Here is a 21,979-nt window from a genome sequence, read left to right as displayed (position 1 = left end):
GTCTCTGACCCGGACGCTCCCCAGGGAGGGGGTCCCTGGCCGCGGCCAATCCCCGGGATGGGGAAAAGCGGACGCGGAGCAGAGTCGGATTCTGCTCTTACTTCACCCACCCCCACCTCCCGCCGCCCAGCTACCTGCGTAGACCCGAGCCCAGCGCCCTCCCACTTGGCCTTCTCACATTCCTCCTCCACCGCCAGGCGGTCCAGGCCCCGAGGCCTTCCAGAGCCGCGGCTCCGTGACCGCCCCCTTTGGCCACACTGCGCCCGATGTGGCCTCTCTCGCCTCGCGGCTCCAGAACGAGTCCAAGAACCTCCCCTCCGCACAGCTTTCCGCGGCTCCCGCAAGTTTGCGCACCGAGGTCGTGGCCACGCCCTTCGACCCTCGTGCGGCGAGCCAGGAGGCCACGAGCCCCAGGCCCACCGGCCGGAGGGCGCACAGACGGGGGGGGGGGGGGGGGCGAAGACTCCCCCGAAGGGGCGTTCCGCCGCTCGAGGAGTGTTACAGTTAGTGTCCCAGCCTGCTGGCCTTGGAGGGTCCCGGCGCTCCACCTCCGTTAACCGCGGCGCGTCCCCATTATGCAAGCAAGGACCCTGAGCTTGGGCGGTGGAGTTGGGATCTGAACCCAGGCCCCAAGGATCCCAGGCCCCCGGTCAAGAGCGAGGGCACGCCACCCCCCGCCCCGCTGATTCGCGTCGCGCAGGCCGGGAAGTTCCCAGGCCGCGCCGGCCCGGGGCTCCCCGGACGCACCGACCCCACCGTCCCGCCGCGGCGGCGCACGCCCTGCTTCCTCTCCGCCGGGGGCGGCGCGGGCGGGCGCACGAAGCGCATTCTTTGTCTGCAGCTCCTCCGCGCCTCCCCCGCCCGCCTGCCCGCTACGTGGCCCCGCCCCGCCCGCACCCCAGGCCCGCCCAGGTCCGCCCGGCCAGTGAAACGCCGCGGCGGCACGCGGGGCCCGGGGCGTTGTCCGCTCCTCGCCCGCCCATTGGCTGAGCTCTGCTCCCTGCCCGAGCCCCGGCCGGCCGGCCCGGGGGGCGGGACGCGCGGCCGGAGGTGAGGGACCACGGGCGGCGTACGGAAGATCGCAAAGGCCAGCGAGCCGGCTAGTGAGGGACAAACGCCCGGCAAGGAGTCGCGCGCTGAGCCGCCGCCACCGCTACCGCCAGACCCCAGCCTGCGCGGGGCTCCGTGCCAGAAGGCGGCGGCCAGGCCGAGTCCCAGCCCAGCAAAGCAGGGAGGGCCCCCGACGGCGACCAGTCCGGCGAGGGGTCAGCGAAGGAGGACCCGGAGGAAGGCGGCTTCACCGGGGACCCGGCAATGGCGCTCGACTTTCTGGCTGGATGCGCTGGGGGTAAGGAAGCGGGCGGGTCCTGCCCGGGCGAGCGCGGGGGCCGGGGACGCCCGGGGACGAGGCGTCCGGCCTGGGAGGCCAGCTCACCTGCCCCGTGGCTTGCCCTATGGCTGAGATTTCCTCCCCTGTAAGATGGATTAGCTGTGCTCCTGTTTCACGGGATTCTTGTGGGCGTGAATTGACATCAGGCCCGGAGGGCCCCTAGGGCGCTGTCCACCAAGGCAACTGTCTTTTAAGTCTTTCGCAGCACGTTCGGACGAGCGATCTGGGGCTCGGGGACATTACCGTGGTTGCCAGGGGACCGCCAGAAGGATGCCCCACCACACTCCTTGCCGAGGCCAGCGGACGGCGAGGCTCGGAGCCCATCTCCCTCACGCCAGACCCCAGCCTGCGCCGACCCGGAGCAGGGTCCCCTCCCTGGGCCCAAGAAGTTTGAAACTGCCTCCACCCCGTCTCCCGCAGCCATGTGGGTGGGCTGAGGCCGGGGGCTACCGGACGACCCCCTAGTGAGATGGCCTAAAAGGCGTGAGCCTGACCCCAGGCGCCTAGTCACGCCTTGGCGGCCGCCCCCTTCCTGCGCGGTTCTTCTGAGGAACAGACTGGCGGTGGGGGGGCGGGGGTGAAAGTGAAAGTCGCTCAGTCGTGTCCGACTCTTGGCAACCCCATGGCCTATACAGCCCATGGGATTCTCCAGACCAGAACACTGGAGTGGGTAGCCATTTCCTTCTCCAGGGGATCTTCCCAACCCAGGGATCGAACCCAGGTCTCCCACATTGCAGGCGGACTGTTTACCAGCTGAGTCACCAGGGAAGCCCCTGGGAGGGGGGCAGAGTAGGCCTTGGGCTCAGGAGTGCACCCCATGTGGGGCACCTTCCCCGAGGCCGAGCTGCCCCGCAGCGCTGAGGCCCTGTGTGCCCCCCGGGGACCTTGAGTCCACGTCCCTCTGGGCTGGCTGTGGCCTGACCATGGGCGCTGGGCACTGGCACTTCCCTCTTTGGCCTTTAGTGTCTGTTTTTCTTGTAGAGTTAATTTATTCAACAGGTATTCACTAGGAGCCAGGTTTAGCTGTCAGGGAAGTGACAGAAGGACTGACGGAAGTGCCAGAGGACTGGCTGAGTGTCCCCAAGCCCTGCCCAAGCTCTGACACTGGGCACTTGTCTCCTCCAGCAGGTCACCTGCCCCCCGGTGACTCTAATAACGCTCTCAGCTACCTGCCAGCCAGCAGCTTCCCTGGAGGAAGAGAAGTGTGGAGAGCAGCCTTAGGCACATAAACCAGCATGATGCTAGCTTCCTGAGAGGAGGAGGCTGATGCAGAAGGGAGTGTGCTGGGAAGTGACCCAGACGGTTACCCAATCAGGCCTCCAGGCCCCAGAGCTTTCGGGCACGTGTCTTCCAAGCCCAGGTGCCAGAGGAGACAGGAGGGGCCGACTTCCATGGACCAAGTTGTCAGTTTTGCCCTGTCCATTCCCCTCTCTGCTGTTCCCACCCCCCCCTCCCAGGGACCTCCCCTTGTGTCCTGCCACCAGGCCGGGGGCTCCTCCAGGGTAGGGGGTGGGCAGACCCTTCTCTACCCCACCCCCAATGGGGGCTCAGTCCCAGGGCCAAGGCCCCTTTGCAGCTTCTTGAGGAGCGTGGGTTCTTCCCCCTGAGAAGCAGGATCCTTTCTGTATTCACACAGGTGTGCTGGGAGCTGTGGGGTTTGGGGCGGGAACACTCTTGGTAAAGTCAGACCCATCCCTTCAGACACACACGGTCAAGTCACCCTGGGCTCTTGCTCACCAGGGCCCCTGCCCATCCTCATCACGCCCACCTGGGAGAGACCCTGGCCAGGCCCTGGGTTGGTGAGTGGAAGGCACTCCACGGCCCCCAGACCTGTGGTCCTACCTGGGTCCAGGTGGACGCCTAGGGCTGGAGGTGCCTGTGCTTCCCCCGTCGTGGTGTGAGCGGAGATGGGCGAGGGTAGAAGGGACCCTCTCTCCTGGTATTACTTGACCTAGGAGAAACCTAGGCCCCGAAAAATGCAAGGAGGCCGCCAGGCTCGTCCCTTCCCCCAGCCTCAAGGCTCTAGGGGCCAGTGACCTGACTGTGTCCCAGGCGCAGCTTTCAGAGCAGAGGGGCCGTCCAGGAACCACGTCCGGGTGGCACCCCTAGCCTGAGCCCCAGAGGTTGCCTGGTTTCCTTGGGTTTGAGCTCCTCACCGGCTGGAGGTTCAGGGCAGATGCAGGCTGTGTTTCTGCCCCCAGGGGTGGCTCTTCATTCAGCGTCCCGGGAGGGTAGATCCCTTCTGATTGGCTGCGTGTGAACCACGTGACCAACCTCGCCCTCTGGGAGGCGGGGTGGGGCCTTGATTGACAGCAGCCCTGAGGCCTTGCAGGGGGCTGGGTCAGAAGGGTCCCAGTACCCCACTTCCACTCCCCCAAGAACTAGAATTTCAAATTCAGAAAATTCAAAACATGAAATGAAAACGGGGGTGGGTCTCAAATGATCAAAACAAAGTGTGTCTTGAAGACCAGAAACACAAAGGTGGAAGAGCTGAGGGACAAGACAGGCTTGGGGTGTCTTCACCCACCTGTGAGTGTTAGTGGCTCCAGAAGGAGGAAAAGGTCTGGCGGTGATGAGTATGATGAATAAATAATAGTGGAAATTTTCTCTGATCACTCTGCTGAGTGAAAGGGCTGAGGGTATTCCAGGCAGAGTTCTTTAAAGAAAAAAGACACACCATTGGTATCTCCTGGTGATATTCCCAAAATCTACAGATAAAAATCCCAGCAGCTTTCTGATAGAATAAATAAGTTATTGACAAAGGTGAATAGACAGGCTGCCCGTGGATTTCTCATCTGTGGCGCTAGAAACCAGAAGATTCGTGGCCGTGGCCAGAGTTAATGGCCTGGACTCAGTCTTCCCCAGAGCTGAGGACTGTCTTCCCTGATGGCATTAAAGAAACAGGTTTTGCAGATGAGCAGGAGTTCAGATGTGTTACCTCTGAGGGTCGTAATCAAGAGAGGCTCCAGTGATGAAAGTAGAGACCCCAAGATGGAATAGCCCTGAGTCTCGTGAGTTTTGAAGGTGAAGGTCAGTGGAAGATGGGCAGGGTGGGAATGTGCTTGGAGATGGCTCTTGGGGGTAAGGTGGGGCAGTAGAGGGCAGAGAAAGCCTCCTACTCTCACCCCATGGCGGGGTGGTGATAGTTCTTAACCCTGTTTCTACATGCAGGTTCCCTGATAGCTCAGTTGGTAAAGAATCCGCCTGCAATGCAGGAGACCCCGGTTCGATTCCTGGGTCGGGAAGATCCCCTGGAGAAGGGAAAGGCTACCCACTCCAGCGTTCTTGGGCTTCCCTTGTGGCTCAGCTGGTAAAGAATCCACCTGCAGTGTGGAAGACCTGGGTTTGATCCCTGGGTGGAAGATCCCCTGGAGAAGGGAAAGGCCACCCACTCCAGTATTCTGGCCTGGAGAATTCCATGGACTGTATAGTCCACGGGGTCACAAAGAGTTGGACACACTGAGCGACTTTCACTTTCACATGTGGATTATGAGTGTTCTAAAGCAGAGGTAACTCTTATCTAAACTAAAAAATTAACAAGCAGAAAGGGGATAAATAGTAGTTTGCCTGAACCCACAAAAATGTGGAAAGCAAAGGGGTCATACCCATAAAATAAGACGGAACTGTGTCAGATCTCTTGTCTTGGCAAAACCTGAACCTGCTTCAGACTGGGGTAGAAACCAAAGCCCAGCTGTAGTTTGTTTACGGAACATCTAAAAGTAGTAAGACAAAGTTGAAAATTAGGAAGGTCACCAAACTATACCAGATACTCGAGACCAAAAGCAAAGCAGGATTGGCAAAGCTAGTATCAAATAGAGTGGACTTTAAGGTCTGAGGGCTTCCCTTGTGGTTCAGCTGGTAAAGACTCCGCCTGCAATGCAGGAGACCTGGGTTTGATCCCTGGGTTGGGAAGATCCCCTGGAGAAGGGAAAGGCCACCCACTCCAGTATTCTGGCCTGGAGAATTCCAAGGACTGTATAGTCCACGGGGTCATAAAGAGTCAACGATTGAGTGACTTGCACTTTTAAAGTCTGAAGCATTAAACAAGGTGAAAAGGACATTATATAAGGATTAAAAATACAATATGTGAAGAAACATAATAACTCCTATTTACTTGTGGACATCCACTAACGTGGTAACCAGCTCTGATGGGAAGCGGGAGAGATGAGTGGTTAAGAAGGAGGGCTCCAGGCCCAGAAGGTTTGGGTCCAGATCTTGGCTCCACCACTTACTGTGTGGTGTGGACATATATCACTTTCCTGTGCCTCAGTTTCCTCATCTGTAAAATGGGCTAATAGTCCTTTACATACATAAGAGGGAGAGTTGGTACACATACAAAGCTAAGAATGGTAACCAGCAGGTAGAAATGTGACTGTGACTCAATGAATATTAGCCTGTTTAATTGCTCTATTATACATTGAAATATAGCAATAAATATAGTAATAAATCACCAACGCAATGGACATGAACTCGGGCAAACTCGGGGAGATGGTGAGGGACAGGGAAGCCTGGCGTGCTGCAGTCCACGGGGTCACAAAGAGTCGGACACGACTGGACGACTGAACAACAACATAGCAATAAAAGCAGAGCTGTAAGATGTACACACGTGGAGTTCCAGGGAGGACAGCACGGGGTCAGTGGGGCAGTTAGCACACCTGTCTGAGCCTCACTCTCCTCCGTGAAGCGGGGTAACAAGACTGGTCCACAGGGATGCTTGTACCCTGCACAGCACACAGAACTCTGACAGGCGCTTGTGAGCCATTCGGGGGGCGGGGGGGGGGCTTGTCCTTTTCTGGGAGGGTGGATCTTTACAGGCCCTAGGCTGATATATAACCAAGCACGAACACAGAGTCGTGGGCGGCCACCCCGGGCACAGCGTGGCTCCCGAGCAGGGCAGGGGAGCCGTCAGCCAGCAGCTGCGATGCCTCACGTCCGGGTCAGCACTCCAGGACCAGGGGCAGCCCCGGGGAAGGCTGACTCTCAGTCCTGTACAAGTGCAGAGGGTGAGGCTCAGACGCTGAGTCCTTTGTGAGCTCAGCCAGCTGGGAAATGACAGAGGGAGAATTCAAACCTGGGTGAGGGGCTGGCCCCAAGTCCAGAACCCCTGGAGCCCCCGACCGTGCCAGGCATTTGGAGCAGTGGGAACATCTGAGAAATGGCTTCGACAACCTCCCAAGGGGCACCTTCTCTCTCTCTTTTTTAAACTTTTTGTTTTATATTGGAGCATAGCTAATTAACAGTATTGTGAGAGCATCACGTGGACAGTGAAGGGACTCAGCCATACATGTCCATGCATCCATTCTCCCCCAAACCCCCTCCCATCCAGGCTGCCACGGAACATTGAGCAAAGGTCCCTGTGCGCTACAGGCGGTCCTTGTTGGTTATCCATTTTAAATACAGCAGTGTGTGCACACGTCCATCCCAAACTCCCTAACCATCCCTTCCCCTCACCCTTCCCTCTGGCACCCCTAAGTGTGTTCTCTAAGTCTGTGAGTCTGTTTTGTAAGGAAGCTTATTTGTATCATTTCCTTTTAGATTCCACATACAGGGGATGTCATATAGTATTTCTCCTCTGTCTGACTTACTTCACTCAGTGGGACACTCTCTGGGTCCATCCAGGTTGCTGCATCAAGGGGCACCTTCTTTTGTCCCCTGCAATGGGCAGCCGGACGGAGAGAGTCACCAGCTTTGAGTCTGACAGATCCTGGCTTGGCCTTGGGACGGCCACCCTCCCCTCACCCCACCCCAAGGATCAAGGGGCTCCCGGGATGTGCCAGGCACATCCTTGCTGGACCCGTGCCCCACACGGCGGTTTCTGGGGTGTCTGGGTCACGGGCTGTCCTTTCTCTCCCCCAGGTGTGGCAGGCGTGCTGGTGGGACACCCGTTTGACACGGTCAAGGTGAGTCTCTCATCGCTGTTTTATCCTCAGGCCACGGTGGAGGTGCAGACATTGGAGGGAGGTTTGCAGGGTCGGGGCGGCAGGATACCCCTTTCTGGTGACCATCTCAGGAGCCCCCCAAGGTCCTCCCACAGCTCAGAAGGTAGAATCAGGCTTCTCCCTGATGCCCAGGCCAGCAGCGGCCTGTCCAGCAGGCCGGCCGGGCCTTTCCTCCTGGTCTGTTCCTCCATCTCCCAGCTGGGGCTGAACTTGGAGGTCCATCCTGATGCTTGGCCACCTGGGACAGAGGGACTGCCCAGAGCCAGGGGCATGCACCCTGTCCTCACCCAGAACGCCTCCAGACTGCTTCTAGCAGGCAAGGATTCAGAGAGAATTACAGAGAAATCACACATCAGCCTTTCCCGTGACCACGATCCCCCCAGAGTGGTGGGCCTTGGGGCTGACACTGCCCGGGCATTTCTTGGGGGGCTGCAGAGAATAGCTCCGGGGAGGCGCCCCCACTCCCCCTCTCCACGAGCCCACTCCTTGGCACAGGGTTGGGGCCCGGGTTCTCCGACGCCTCAGTGGAAACCAATAGAGTCCACGTTCCCAGCTGAAAACTCCCAAATAAGATCTGCCCTCTGTTGTTGGGGGTTTTGTCCTTAAACTAGCCAAGTCGGGCCCCTTCCTCTCGGGCTTCCCCGGGAGCCCGGCGAACTGCAAGCAGTGGGCCCTAGCCCAGACCCTGTAGCCCGCTGAACCCTGAACTTGGCTCCTCTTCCCTCAGGGGCGAGGGTGGAGCAAAGACAAGGATGTCACCCGTGTGTAGGTGGGCTTGAGAGACCCCCGTCTCCTCCTTTTTCAGGAACCCAGGTGTCCCTGGGCCGAGAACAGGTCCTCTGACTACAGTAGGGCTGCATTTCCTCCAGCACAGGCCCCGAGCACTGTGCTCTGACCTTAGAAAGGTCTGTCCCAGGGTCCGAAGTGGCCCAGTGGTTAAGACTCTGCGCTTTCACCGCTGTGGGCTGGGGCCCCATCCCTGGTCGGGGAACTAAGATCCTCCAAGCCACTCCAAAAACAAACAAGACAGGTCTCTCTCTGGGCCTTGCGCAGCTAGCTCCAGGCCCCCTGGCCGCCCACCTGCCGGTCACTTTACCTCCGAGCCAACTGTTCTGACCTGCACAGTGAGGGGCTGGCGAGATTTCCCGAAGCCTCCGGGCCCGGCACAGCGGTGTGGTTTGTGCTGGATTGAATTGTTAGTTCCGAAGGGCATGGATTCCTTCCACCCCAGAAGGCAAGGCCAGGCTCTCTTGCCACGCAGTGGGCCCCCGTGTCCCTCCAGGGCTGGGGGAGCCTGTGCACGTGGGGCCACGGTCATGTGCTGTGCGTGCCTCTCAAAGCTGCATCTAGCCCAGAAGTGTCTCTGATTCACTTCCTCTGCCCAGCTCTGCAGAGGCGTCTCTGAGCTGGGACTCGGCCAGGCCTTCTTCAGGCGCCTCCTTGGGGTCCCCCCCGACCCCCCACCCAGGTCAGTCCCTCCAGGCTGGGGGCCACTTTGTTCTGGTGCCTCCAGCTCCCTCTGAGCTCCCGAGCCGTGACCAGCGCCCCAGGGGCAGCCTGAGCTCAGGAACCCCTCCACCGCTGGGCTCCTGCCCTGCCCCACCTTACCTGGCACCTGGGGGTTGGCCTTTGAGGAAATCCATTTGTAACTGTTTTAGTTTTTGCCACTGCGGCCCACCAGCATCACCTCTGCGCAAATCGATCTTTAAAAAGCCAAGCCTTTTTAAAGGGGAAAAAAACCCACCTCTAGCAAGTCCCCATTGTCACTCAAGTTCGTGACCCTTCTTGCCCACCCCCCACCCCCATGCGCTCAGACCCTGTGACCTTCTGCTGATTCCAGGTAGAGCCGCTCAGCTCTTTTGGTTTAACTTAATGCCAAAGGCTTTTTTTTTTTTTTTTCCTGGCTCTTTTGCATTATAAAAGTTAAGCATTCTTGGGACTTCCCCAGTGGTCCAGTGGCTAAGCTTCCAATGCAAGGGGCCTGAGTTTGATCCCTGGTCAGGGAACTAGATTCCACATGCCACAACTAAGATCTGGCACAGCCAAATAAATAAATATTTAAAAAAATAATAATAATAAGCATTCTCAGTCAAAGAAAACAGGAAAACGCTGGGGTTTTTTTAAATGTGTTTTAATTAAAACACATACATTAAAAAAAAAACAACCCACATACATACACACTTTTTTTGGTTAGCTTTCTATTACAAAAGTAATGTAGGGTGTAAAAGAATGCTCACCATAACAGACACATATAAACAAAACAAAACAAACAAACAAAAAAACTAGTCCTTTATGTAACCTTTCCCCCAACCCTGTTAATGATTTCTACCAGAAAACATACATGCACACAGGCCCATATATAGTCCTGGCTTTTGGCAAAAGTGGGATTTACTCCCCCAGCTCTGCAAGTGGTCATTTTCACTGAAGTGTTTCACGTGGAGACCCACGCCCACGTGCTCACCGCCGAAGCACAAACCTGTGAGGAGAAATGAGGCATCCCTCCCCGCAGAAACCCCCGTCCCCTCCTAACACCCCCGCCCTCCCCTCTTCCAGGCGGCCAGCACCCTAACTTCTCATCCACGGTCCTGTTTTCATGAACTTGGACCTGGGTTTCCGAATGCATGAGGGGACACCCACATTGCAGTTCCATCCACACCATCTCGTGACTGCTACCTCGGCAGTGTGTCCCCCCAGGTCCTTGGAACAGAAATTTGAGTCCAAGACGTGGTTCACCTCTGTGGCGCCCAGAACCACAGCCACTGCCCTTGGACACACCACCTTCACACGCGTTTCTGTGGACGTGTCTGGGCCCTCTCTCACCAGGGAGCAGCCGGCCCCGGGCGGGGACGGGGGCGGGGAGGCCAGGCCGGGGAGGCCAGGGCCTGGCCTCGGGGGTCCCGGGCCTGGATGTGATGTTGAAATTTTGTGTTGCTTTAACTGCCTTTACTTTCTAAGCTAGGGGCTGTCTCCGTCCATAGCAAAATGTAACTTTGTTGTAGATGAGCGTAAGCCTCATCCCGGAGAGCGCTAGTAAGTACAGACCAGGTGAACCCAACGCTTCTCTTCTCTGCCCAAACCAGACCCCGGGCCTGGACCCTGCCCCACCACCCCGCACCCACCAGACTGCCCTCCCAGACTGGCAGGGGCAGGGAGGGTATGAGATGAGCTTGCACCCAAGCACAGGTCCCGGGGTGGGGGCCCTGGGGGCTGGTTGAGAAACAGTAGCCCCGTCTCGATAGGGGGTTCTTTATGCGGGGTCTCCCAGCCCTGGGGGGGAAGCTGGGAACCTCCTGGGGTTGATGTATAAATGACTTACTTTTCCAGGGGTGGGTCCGTCAATCCTCCAATGAGATCCTACTACCCCCAAGTGTTAAAAACCTCAACTCTAGATTCTATAAGACTCAGGCCACATTTTACCCCAGACCTGGTTCCCCCAAGCCTCCCAGATGTGAGTGCCCATCCCAGCCCCGGGGGTCAGACACAAAGGGGAGATCCCCTGCAGCCTCTTGTGGGACCCGAGCTGGCCCGAGCCTGGGCGTGAAACCAAGTCCAGCCTGCCAGGATGGCACCGGGGTGTCCGTAAGTCTGACCCACGGAGGGCAGGGCACAGCTCCGTTTCACATCATCTCTGCTGACACGGCCTCCTTGGTGCCGGTGTCAGGGGCCACAGGAGGAAAAGCCAGTCCTCCAGAGACCCCCGGACGTCGAAGGGAAAGTGGGAAGCCTCCCATCACAGAAGCAACCTGAGGCAGAGCTCATGGTGTTAAGATGCCCTCAGAGTTCTTGAGTGGTTGTGCTCTTCTCCGAGCTGGCAGCCAGGGTGGGGCGGGTTGCTGGGGTGGTCAGCGGCCTCTCAGAGCAGTGGTCGCCAGCGTTGAGGTCCCCGTGTGCAGGCATGAGATTTCTTTTTTGCTTACAACACATTTTTTTCTGTAAGTGCATTCGCCAGCACCCTCAACACCACTCTGGCCACGACCAACACAGCCACTCATGTCCCTGGAGAGGACAGCCTTGACCGAGTTGCAGGATCTTTCTGAGCCTCGGTTTTCCCATCTTTGAAACAGGAGTGACCCCGACCCCACTTCAGCCAGTGATCACGACGGAGCCCCTCTCCACTGCCCGGCACAGAGAGGCGCTCACGCCATGGCCAGGGCTGTAGTGGGGATCGCGTCTGAGTCAGAGCTGAGCCCAGGGCCGAACCTAGCTTACCCGCCTCCCCCAGACACAGGAAGAAAAAATGCTTCTGCTCTGACCCTGGGGGATGAGCGTTAAAGACTGAGATAAGCTCTCTGTGGACAAAGAGTGCTTTCTTTGGCTCTGGCCTGCTGGGCTCCGAGGGCCCTCGAGCCCTGGAGCTGCTGACTTGGTCCCAAGGAGGCGACCAGTGGCTCTCCGCTCACCGCTTTACTAACTCATGACCACTGCCCTCCCCAGGGGCCACCGGCAGAAACCAAGCGGAAGGCCCAAAAGGCCCAGGGCTCCTCACTGAACACCCATGGGCATTCCCAGCCCCGATGTGGAGAGCGCGTGGTGGGGTGTTAAGACTGGACACCCCTTGGGCATCGGCCAGGACTTGCTTCCGGGGTGGTGGGAGGTCTCGGGAGATGCCTTAGGCCTCACTGTCAGTACCTCGTGCGGAGATAGTGAACAGGGGTCTTGGGGACCCCCAGCCCTCTGCAGCTGGCTGTCTCCGTGACTGTTTGTCCACAGACAGCCCTCCCTAAAAATGGCACAGATATCCAGCCCCCTCCCTGGGATTCCAAAAGCCACAGAAAGCTCCTTGGCTCCCTGCCTCATGGGTCCAACCTCAGGCCTCCTGGAGAGAGTCTCCCCGGGGGTCCTGCATGCTGGCCCCAGAGAGCTGGGCACTCTGACTCCACGCGGCCACTTGACTTACACTGGGTCCTCCTTCCAGGTGCGGCTTCAGGTCCAGAGTGTGGAGAAGCCCCAATACCGAGGGACCTTGCACTGCTTCCAGGCCATCATCAAGCAGGAGAGTGTGAGTGCCTGGGGCCCGTGGGGGTCAGGTGGGGAGCCAGCCTCAGCATTGCCTCTGCAGTGCTGTGGGTCTGGACCACAGGGGCTTCCCTGACAGCTCAGTTGGTAAAGAATCCGCCTGCAATGCTGGAGACCCCAGTTCGATCCCTGGGTCGGGAAGATCCGCTGGAGAAGGGAAAAGCTACCCACTCCAGTATTCTTGGGCTTCCCTGGTGGCTCAGCTGGTAAAGAATCCACCTGCAATGCGGGAGACCTGGGTTCGATTCCTGGGTTGGGAAGATCCCCTGGAGAAGGGAACAGTTACCCACTCCAGTATTGCAGCCTGGAGAATTCCATGGACTGTATAGTCCGTGGGGTCAAAAAGAGTGGAGCACGCCTGAGCCCCTTTCCCTTTCACTTTCTTTCACTGGACCACAGGAGGTGGAGCAGGACACCCTGCCTCTGCGATGCTGTGGCCCCTGGACCGCAGAGCCGGGAGAGGAGGTGGTGGGCAACTCAGGGGCACAGCCAGGCTTTGGAAACGGGAGGGCGGGTGTGCCCGGGCCTCTCAGATTGAGAACCTGGGTTCTGATCAAATTCTGCTTGGTCCTCATGAGCAGCTGAGGTGGGTCGGGGCAGCCACCACCGGCATGGAGGGTCCCGGGGGGAAGGTGGTGAGCAGCTCTATAGACTCCAAGCCCGAGCGCACCTGACGCCTCTCCGTGCGCCCCGCAGGTGCTGGGCCTGTACCGAGGCCTGGGGTCGCCACTCCTGGGGCTGACCTTCATCAACGCGCTGGTGTTCGGCGTGCAGGGCAACACCCTGCGGGCGCTGGGCCGGGACTCACCGCTGAACCAGTTCCTGGCGGGCGCGGCGGCAGGGGCCATCCAGTGCGTCATCTGCTGCCCCATGGAGCTGGCCAAGACGCGGCTGCAGCTGCAGGAGGCAGGCCCGGCGCGCACCTACCGCGGGCCCCTGGACTGCCTGGCACAGATCTACCGGCAGGAGGGCCTGCGCGGCGTCAACCGGGGCATGGCATCCACGCTGCTGCGCGAGACGCCCAGCTTCGGCGTCTACTTCCTCACCTACGACGTACTGACGCGCGCACTGGGCTGCGAGCCGGGCGACCGCCTGCTGGTGCCCAAGCTGCTGCTGGCGGGCGGCACGTCGGGCATCGCATCCTGGCTCTCCACGTACCCCGTGGACGTGGTCAAGTCGCGGCTGCAGGCCGACGGGCTGCAGGGCGCGCCACGCTACCGGGGCATCGTCGACTGCGTGCAACAGAGCTACCGCGCGGAGGGCTGGCGCGTCTTCACGCGGGGGCTGGCATCCACGCTGCTGCGCGCTTTCCCGGTCAACGCCGCCACCTTCGCCACCGTCACCGTGGTGCTCAGCTACGCGCGCGGCGAGGAGGCCCGGCTCGAGGGCGACGCCGGCTCCGCCGCCCTGGCCCAGCCCTCCAGCCTGTGATGCCCCCTGCCCCTCCTTCCCGGGGGCCGCTTTTCCAAAACGCAGCCCAGACTCTTCCAAAACTGTAAATGGGTCCCCCGCCGACCGCCCTGTCCCAGACGCCCGAGACTCCATGGACTATGGGCTCCGTCAGACCTGGGTTGAATTCCACTCCTCAGCTGGGTGGGCCTTGGCTGCAGTACTTGACCTCCTTTGGCCTTTCTCGGCTGTGAAATGGGGAGCCTGTTCCCCGTGTCGTACTGTCAGGAAGCTCAGAGATGCTGCCTGTGGAGCACCCAGCCTGGCACTGTTACAGGCTTCTGGAGTCTTCCAGAAACCCAGCCAACACTCCAACCCTTCCCTGGGATCCTGGCCACACCTCCAGGGGGGTTTCTGAAGACCCACCAATGGGCTTGCCAGTGACTCATTAATTCTCAAATCCTCCACCTGCAGAGCTCCAGGAACACTTCTAGACCACCTGTCCGGTCTGTGTTAGGAACGGAGGGGCAGCTCAGGCGCCTTCTGGGGTCCCAGAACCCAACCCCCTGCCAGCACACCCCAGCTTCTCCAGGCTGCAAGGCTGGGAATACCCCGACTCCCGCCACTCCCACTGGAGGGTAACCTGGGGACCACTAAGAAGCCATGGAACCTTCTGGAAGTTCCACGTTAGCTCAGGAGCTGGGGTGAGGGAGCAGGTGCAGGTCAGTGGAAGGGGAGATCACCACAGTTAAACAGAGTCATGGCAAGGGGGAGTCTTACCACTCTCTGAGCCTCAGGATGCCCATCTGTAAAATGGGGACATGACTCAGCTGATGTCTGTGGCCCAGGCCCACTGCCGACGGCCGGGCTTCCCCAAGGTTTGCAGAGGGGTCAGCAGGGAGAACCCTGTGGGACCCCTGAGCCCTGGGAAATGGTGTCTTTCCCAGGCAGTCAGTCTCAATGCTTTGCGTTCCCGCGAGTCCCAAGCGGGGCCTGTGAGTGGGCACGGGTCTGACCAGCTTGGGCCCCTCGAGGCCAAAGGGCATGTGCGCCCACGCGACCGGGGCCGTCACTAGAAGCCGGCCGGTGGTGTGAGCTCCGGCAGCCTGGGCACGGCTGGCACCTCGTGGCCAGGAGACCAGACAGGGAGGCGAATGCTTTTGCACAAGTTGGAGGTGACTGGAGGTGACTGGCCCTACTCCCGGGAGGCGGGCTGAGCTAAAGGAAGCCAGGATGACCCTCCCCCCAGCCCCTCCCACCCCCCCACCCCCACGTGGCATCATTGTTGTACAGAAACCTCCGAGGGAATAAAGTGCTCTTTGTTTTTTAAGAGTGAGGTTTCATTTGTGTATCACAGAGGAAGGGGGTTCACCCCCACCCCCTCACAGGAGTCGGAGGGGCCGGCCTGGTGGTTGGCCTGACCCAGGCCAGCGACAGGGCACCTCCAGACCCTCAGTTTCCCCATCTACAAAATGGGGCTAATGGAGGCGTGAGGGGTGGACTGAAGTTCACCAACATGCTGGGTGCAGCCTCAGCCAGGTAGTGAGCGCGTCTCCGTCTGTTGTGACCCAGGGAGGGGAGGCCCGGTCCCTGCCCAGCGGGAGGGTGGGCAGGGCAGGCGCGTGGGCAGGGTAGGCACCTGGGCAGGGCAGGCGCTGTGTGCCGTGAGCTCCCTGGAAGGACTGAGGTGGGAGGGCTCGGGGGACCCTAGCTGAATCCGGAGGAGGGAGCTCTGCGGGGAGGATGGACTTGTCCTGAGCTTGACCTAGACCAACCTAAGGATCCCTGAGGGCTTCCTGAAGGAGGCCTTCCGTGCCAGAGGGGTGTCTTCCTGTCCGCCCACCCCCACTTCTGCTCAGCCTCCCGGAATCAATCGGGCCACCCTGCGTCTCCACAGCTCCGAGCCTGGAGACTCCTTTCAACCGCTGAGCCAGAAACCTCTGCCCCCCGGCAGAGGAGAGGAGAGCTGGAGAGAGAGGCCCAGCTTCCCCCCAGGAGCGCTCTGGGATCCTGCCCCCTTACAGCCCGCCGAATCCCCCGTACCAGCCTGTGACGTCAGGCTTGTCTGCAGTTTCCAAGGACAGGAGGGCAGGAAGGAGCTGGCTGGTGACCCCAGGCCGGGTGTCCTCAGACAGGTTAACCCAGGAGGGTCCCCCATTCCCCAGTCCTAGGCAGCGGCTCTGTCCTCAGTGAGGTCCCCCTGCCTCACATTTCTATTTCCTCTGAAAGAAACCAGGCAGATGCTAAAGCCCAGGGTCCCCGCTCCCAGCCTTGCTGCTGATGGTCAGACACCAAAAGAGGAGGGGTTAGGAGAGGTGTCGGGTTTACACGGGTCTTTTGACATTTTGTTTTCTCCCTGATCTGAATTTTATTTATTTATTAACATGGTAAAAAGTAAAAAATGCAAGCGGAACCCAGGCTGTGCAATGAGAAGGAAGACGTGACTCCTGCCTCTTCCTGGCCATGTGCCCCTCCTGGGGCGTCTCGGGCAAGTCCCAGCACGTGGGAACATCCTCTCTCCTTGGGCAAAGCCGGGCCCAGGTCCTGACCGTTCCATTCTTTGCTGTCTTCAATTGGCAGTTATCTTGGAGACTGGAGATTGTAGCAGTTTCCAGGGCTGCCGTAACAATGGCCCACAGACCGTGTGGCTAAAACCACAGAGATTTCTTCTCTTAGCTTCTGGAGGCCAGAAGTGTGAAATTCAGGCATCAGCAGTGTTGGTTGCTTCTGGAGGGCCCGAGCAGGAATCTCTCCTGGCCTCTTCTAGCACCTGGTGGCCGGCAGTCCTTGGCTTATAGGCACGTTGCTGCAGTCTCTGCCTCCATCCTCAAGTCATCTTTTCACCTGTGGGTCTGTTGTCTTTTTTGTTACTTTTTTACCCACACCAGTTGACTTGCAGCATCTTAGTTCCCTGACAGGGATTGAACCCGGGCCCCCAGGCAGTGAGAGCCTGGAATCTTAGCCACTGGACTTCCAGGGTCCCTGTCCTCTTTTCAGGAGGACACCAGGTGTTGGCTTAAGGGCCCGCCTACTCCAGGATGACCTAACTAACAACACCTGCAAAGACCATTGTCAAATGTCACATTCACAGGCACCAGTCAGCCCTTGGCACACACAGCCCCTTTAATGCTCCCAACAGCTCTTGAAAGTCAGCACTGGCGCCCTCATTTTGCAATAGAGGACACCATTTGGGGGGCCTGTCTAGGGTCACGAGACCAGGGGCTGCTGGGGCCGGAGCCTCAAGGCCCTACAGGTCCACAGCCCTCACCGCACCCCCTGCCCCTGTCCGGGCCGGCCTCCACTCACCAGCGGAAGCTTCAGGAGCCAGGAACAGCCGGGGCTGTGCCCTGGCCTCTGATGGCCGACTCCCCGGTTCCGTGACTGGAGTGGAGTTCAAGCCACAGAGGCGCCCAGGACAGGGCCAGCTCCACTCAGTCAGCTTGGGCCTCAAGTTCTGTCCTGCAGGGGCGCCCAGGCCTTGACCTCCTGACACCCAGCAGTGTCCCTGGTCACAGCGTCCACCGTGATCAGGGCACACCCCTGAAGGCCGCTGGGAACGGAGTCTATGCAGACCCTCGCTCAGCCCCTGGAACTACCCTCTCCCCACCCCACCACCCCCACACACATGTACACACCCAGAACTTCCAGGTTGGGTTTTTCCAGATGAGTCAGGGGTGAAGGAAGGCAAGGAGGCAGGATCGAGTGAAGCCCAGACATGGGGCTGAGAGGCCAGTAGTGATGGGTGATCTGCTGGGAGCCTGCAGGCTGAGGAAGAGTGACCATCACAGAGCAGGACCCCTGGAGGCAGCCTGGAGGGGGCAGGTGTCCGTGAAGACAAAGTTTGGGGGCAGCCACGGGCAGGGGCAGGGTCATCAGGAGGAAGCAGCCAAGGCACAGGCAGGCCAGATGACAACGGGCGGATGATCCCCGGGCAGACGCTGAGGTCCCCGGGGCTGGTGGGAGCAGAGGACCCAGCACTCGAGTCAGGTGACTGCCGCAGAGTGGGGCTCACAAAGGGATGAGCAGCCCACCCCCTGGCCTTGGGGTTTCTCTGCCCCCCTCACTGAAGCCTCCACCTCTCCCACCCTCCCGGTACTAGGTCCTGACCTCATCCAGGGTGCTAAGGCTTCCTGGGGCCACTGCTCCCCCTGCCGCATTCTCCATGGGCAGGTGTCCCCCCTCCCCGATCTGGGGGCAGCCCCAGGCCTTGATCAGATCGCCCCTCCAGCATGCCTATGCTCCCCTCCAACCCAGGCCACCCTACAAGGGGCGTCCTCCTGGGGGACAGTCCAGCAGTCCCAGCCCCGCCCCCAGCTCAGCCCCAACTCCGCCATTTGGCCCCCAGTTGGCAAGTCTCTCTTCCTCCTAAATTCTGTCTCTTCCTCCTAAATTCTCCGAGGTTGACTTCCGGCCCCCAGCCGCCCCTCCTCCTGGCAGAGAGGTCCCCCACTTTCCGCTGAGGAAAACGAGGCTCCCAGGGCCAAGGTCATGTGCCTTTCGGTTAGGCAGAATGCCTAGGTCTGTGCAAGCAGGCTGCCCTCCCCCCGCGCCGGGCTGGGGTCCTCCTGCAGGCCGGGGGCTCGGCCACAGGCGGGACCACTGGAGGATGGGTGAGCACCCACACCCCTCACCTGGGGCCTCGTGGGGCCCGCAGGCTGGCCCCGGAGGGTCCGCGCCTGTGCTGACGCTGAGGGGCCCTAACTTGCCCCACCGTGTTCGGGCTCCGGAAACCACCCTGCGTCTCCACGGGGGCGGTTGGCTTTCGGGGGTCTCAGCACCCCGACACCATGCATCCACGCGCACTTGGCCCCGCCCTGCCCGCTGGAGTGACGAGAGCACAGTGCCCCCCACCCGTCACCGCCCTGGCACGCTCCTGAGACACAGAACTGAGCGAAGCCTGCATGGGGCGTGGGCCCAGAGCCGAACTCTGCCAGGGCAGAGCCAGGAGGTGATGGCAGAGCGGGAGGTGATGGAAGCGGCAGGGTGGACCAGGTGGCACACCCTTCCTTGGGGGCCTGCTCTGAGGCTGCGCTCCCTCCTGGCCGCTTTCTCTCTTCTTTCACAGCACATCCCAGATCTCTCTTCTCTCTCCTGCCTTCTCCTCTACCAGATGTAACCCAAGTCCTGTTCGTGCCCTTCCGTCAGCACCTGACACATCACTGGTGCTGAGTGAGTAAGTAACCCTGACAATTCGACAGGAAGCTTTGGAAATGAAAAACTCCAAGAGGGAGGGGAGGAGAGGGTGGAAAAGTAGGTCGAGGCTGGGGCTTAGGATTTTATCGGATCTTGTAGGAACAGGGAGTCACAGTAGCTTCTGGTGCGGTGGCAACCCCCACGCTGGAGACTGGCATAGTTGCCAGTGGCAGGCCAGAGAGGAGCGGCCGGGGCCAGACCTAGGAGCTGAAGCCGCTGGCAGTGAGAGCCAGACCCAAGACCAGGAGATGCTTTAAGAGCCAGAGAGGCTGACGAGCTGGGAGCCAGGTGGGCACTGCAGACAGGGACCAGGCATTCTTTGCAAGGGGGGTGGAGATGAACTGTGGCAAGCAGAGTGCTGTGGAAGTCAGGTAGCCTGAGTCACTGACATTGCCAATGACCCTCATCCATGGCACGAGTGATCTACGGAATTCCTCCAAAGGCGGTCTAGAGGAATTAACTGAAAAGGTGTTCACAGTGCCGGGTGTGGTCCTGGGCCCAGTTCTCAGTGTTATTACAGCCGGGTGGAGGTATGGGCCCGAGCAAGGAAGGACGCCTATTATCTGGGGGGACCACAGGAAGCAACTCCAAAGCCCCAGCAACCCAGGTCCTTCCCACCTCAAACCTGAAGATGCACACACTCTCACTATGGCTGTTCCTCGATACAGCTGGACTGCAGACCTTCCCTCCGCAGTTCTGGGCCTCATGTGGGCCTGGACTTGCCCCCTCCAAAGAGGAGGCAAAGTCATGTGAATTAAGGAGTAATAATAAACCCCGATCTGCAGTCCAGCAGTCACCAGGACCCTAGCTGGATGAGGGGAGAGCTGAGTATTTTGTTCCCCTGACCCGAAATCCTATCTAGCTCTCAGTATGTTTACCAAGCTTTAGAGTCTATCCCAGTTAGGAATAAGTTTTTTTTTTTTTTGGCAGGGAGTTTCCATAATTACCAGAGGGTCATGGGTCTAACTGCATGAGAATTTCATTTGGTTGTACTTTCTAAAAAGTGGGTGAGGGGGCTTCCCTGGTGTTCCAGTGGTTAAGACGAGAGCTTACGGCCACTTGTACTGTGTAATGTAACTCAGTGACAGGCGGCTTAGAGATCCAGGAACAAACAAGAACCACAGGCATTAAAAAGCTTAACAACATTATGCGTTTATTATATTTTATAGAGCCATGTTACACATGCTTGGTGCTTCGAAGTGAGTTATCATTAAATGTTTTTCTGGATGCAAAGCCATCTGATGCTTGATGCGGATGCCTTAAATACTATAATATTTCTGCATCTATGACCTATGAGCTAAGGAAAAACCAAGGACAATTCCAGAAATGGCAAACAACATTTAAGAAAAAGATGTACATGAGACACAATGCCAAGTCCTTGAGCCAGGGCCCACAGAAGTTACCAGAAAGTGAATAAAAACAGAATTGTTTTATGAAGATAGCTTGACCCATCACCATAACAGAGCCTCATACCAGTTATGGATGTTGTAGAAAAAAGCTGTTTGGTACTGATGCCCTTTCCACCTCCATACTGTATGCAGACAGCGAGCAAGCCCCCAGGTAGAGCAGCAAACAGAATATAGCACAGCAACCAGCCCCTTCCTGTGACATCCCAATGCTGCTTCTTATGGTGTCTGAAGGTCTTTAGTGAATGAAAAGCAATTAATCTGATCAAAGGACATTTTGCGGAAAATCAATCATCTTGCTTTAGATGGATGTGACGCCACCATGCTCACCTCCCCTGCAGACTCCCCGAACGCGGGCTAGGGACATGAGGGCCGGATGACCAGTCTGGGGAGTTTGATTTGCCTCCTGACCTAACGCCCATGTTCTACTTCAACATTCCCTTCCGGTTTTCATAAGAAGGGGGGCGGATGAAGAGTGTCCACGGTGTGCTGCCCGCCCCTCCCATCAGCTCTCCGTCCATCCCCAGCTCCAGCAAACATCCTCTCCTGACAAGGCACTCCGGGGACCACTCTGGCCTCGGCCTTCCGCGGGACACGCCCACTCGCGAAGGGCCCGCCCCCTCCTGCCTGCTGCCTAGGCTCTTAAGGGTCCCGCACTGACTCGGCCTTCAGGCAACCCAGGAACCCAAGCACAGTCTGCATGGTCCAGGCAGTTAACAATCAAGGCGCATCAAGGTCGGGAAGCTGGGGTGCAGACCTAGCCAGCCATGCAGTCAAATGCTTCTGCGCAGGCGCGAAGGTTCCCGAGGGCACGTTCTGGAAAGCAGAAGAGCAAACCGTGGAGTGCACGACTACGGCCGCCAGGAAGCACAGCTCGGGGTCGAGCCTCCTCCGTGACCTCCTGGGGTCAAAGGAGCGCACCCCCGCGGTCGTGAGCTCTGACAGGTGCTTCACCAGCGCCGAGGCCAAGGGGAGCCAGGCCAAAGGGCTCCGCGGTCCGACAGGCGCCGGGGAGGCTAGGCGAAGGCCGCCCAGTGGACAGAGGCCTTGCGGGCAGCGCACAGGCCACCGGGGAACCGTTTCAGTTCTCACCACCGCTCTGACCTCTGGGGTCCTGTTTCTGCTGGTGGTCAGATGTCAAGAAGATGGACCTGAGGACTAACAGTGTGGCCTTGCTAAGCACGCTGACCCCAAAATCAGAGGAATCAAGGTACAGGAAGCGATCCACGTTCTCTGCCTGTAGCTGTCCTGGGGTGGATTACCAGGTTTCCAACTCAAAATCGGAGCGGGCCAGGTCTTCCCGTGTCGCAGACACACATCCCGAGGTGAACGTCCAGTAGGTAGGTCTGGCTAAGTGCGGGCGGCAGTAAACCTACTGACAGCGCTGCAACAGCCTCAGTCTCTGGAGGCCGCTTGCTGAATGAAGGACTCTCATCTATTACGGAGAAACCAACTAGAACTCGGCAACATCCGCAGGCCTCCAGCGGAGTATCCCAATGGTTTTCATTTTACTCAAATTTAACAAAATAATTGACATTTAAAAGAATGTACATGAAAACCAAATTGAAAAAAAAAAATTTTTTTTTTGTCAAATCCACAGGCCTTGAATCTAGGTACAGCACACAAACATCGTATGAAACCACCAG

At 58.8% G+C, this 21,979-nt stretch overlaps 1 protein-coding gene across 3 annotated transcripts; it reads left to right on the top strand.

The window, feature by feature from the left end:
• Positions 1-1,035: 1,035 nt before the first annotated feature.
• Positions 1,036-15,062, top strand: SLC25A29 (solute carrier family 25 member 29). Of its 3 annotated transcripts, none has more exons than XM_043490000.1 (4): positions 1,036-1,348; positions 7,247-7,290; positions 10,289-12,328; positions 13,042-15,062. In XM_043490000.1, the coding sequence occupies exons 3-4, from the start codon at positions 12,056-12,058 to the stop codon at positions 13,774-13,776; spliced, it is 1,008 nt and encodes a 335-aa protein (XP_043345935.1). In that variant the 5' UTR covers positions 1,036-1,348; positions 7,247-7,290; positions 10,289-12,055; the 3' UTR covers positions 13,777-15,062. The 3 variants fall into 3 exon arrangements, with proteins under 3 accessions (XP_043345935.1, XP_043345934.1, XP_043345937.1); XM_043489999.1 differs by having other exon boundaries at positions 10,285-12,328; XM_043490002.1 differs by having other exon boundaries at positions 1,038-1,348; positions 12,245-12,328.
• Positions 15,063-21,979: the final 6,917 nt, after the last annotated feature.

The sequence above is a fragment of the Cervus canadensis genome, chromosome 17 (assembly GCF_019320065.1).
Source record: "Cervus canadensis isolate Bull #8, Minnesota chromosome 17, ASM1932006v1, whole genome shotgun sequence".
NCBI classification, from domain to species: domain Eukaryota; kingdom Metazoa; phylum Chordata; class Mammalia; order Artiodactyla; family Cervidae; genus Cervus; species Cervus canadensis.
This window is presented reverse-complemented; position numbering and strand designations above follow the sequence as displayed.

Coding starts and splice junctions, on each gene's coding strand:
- SLC25A29 (XM_043490000.1), top strand. CDS start 12,056: ATGGCACAGATATCCAGCCCCCTCCCTGGGATTCCAAAAGCCACAGAA. Junction 12,329..13,041: donor CCATCATCAAGCAGGAGAGT/GTGAGTGCCTGG, acceptor TGCGCCCCGCAG/GTGCTGGGCCTGTACCGAGG.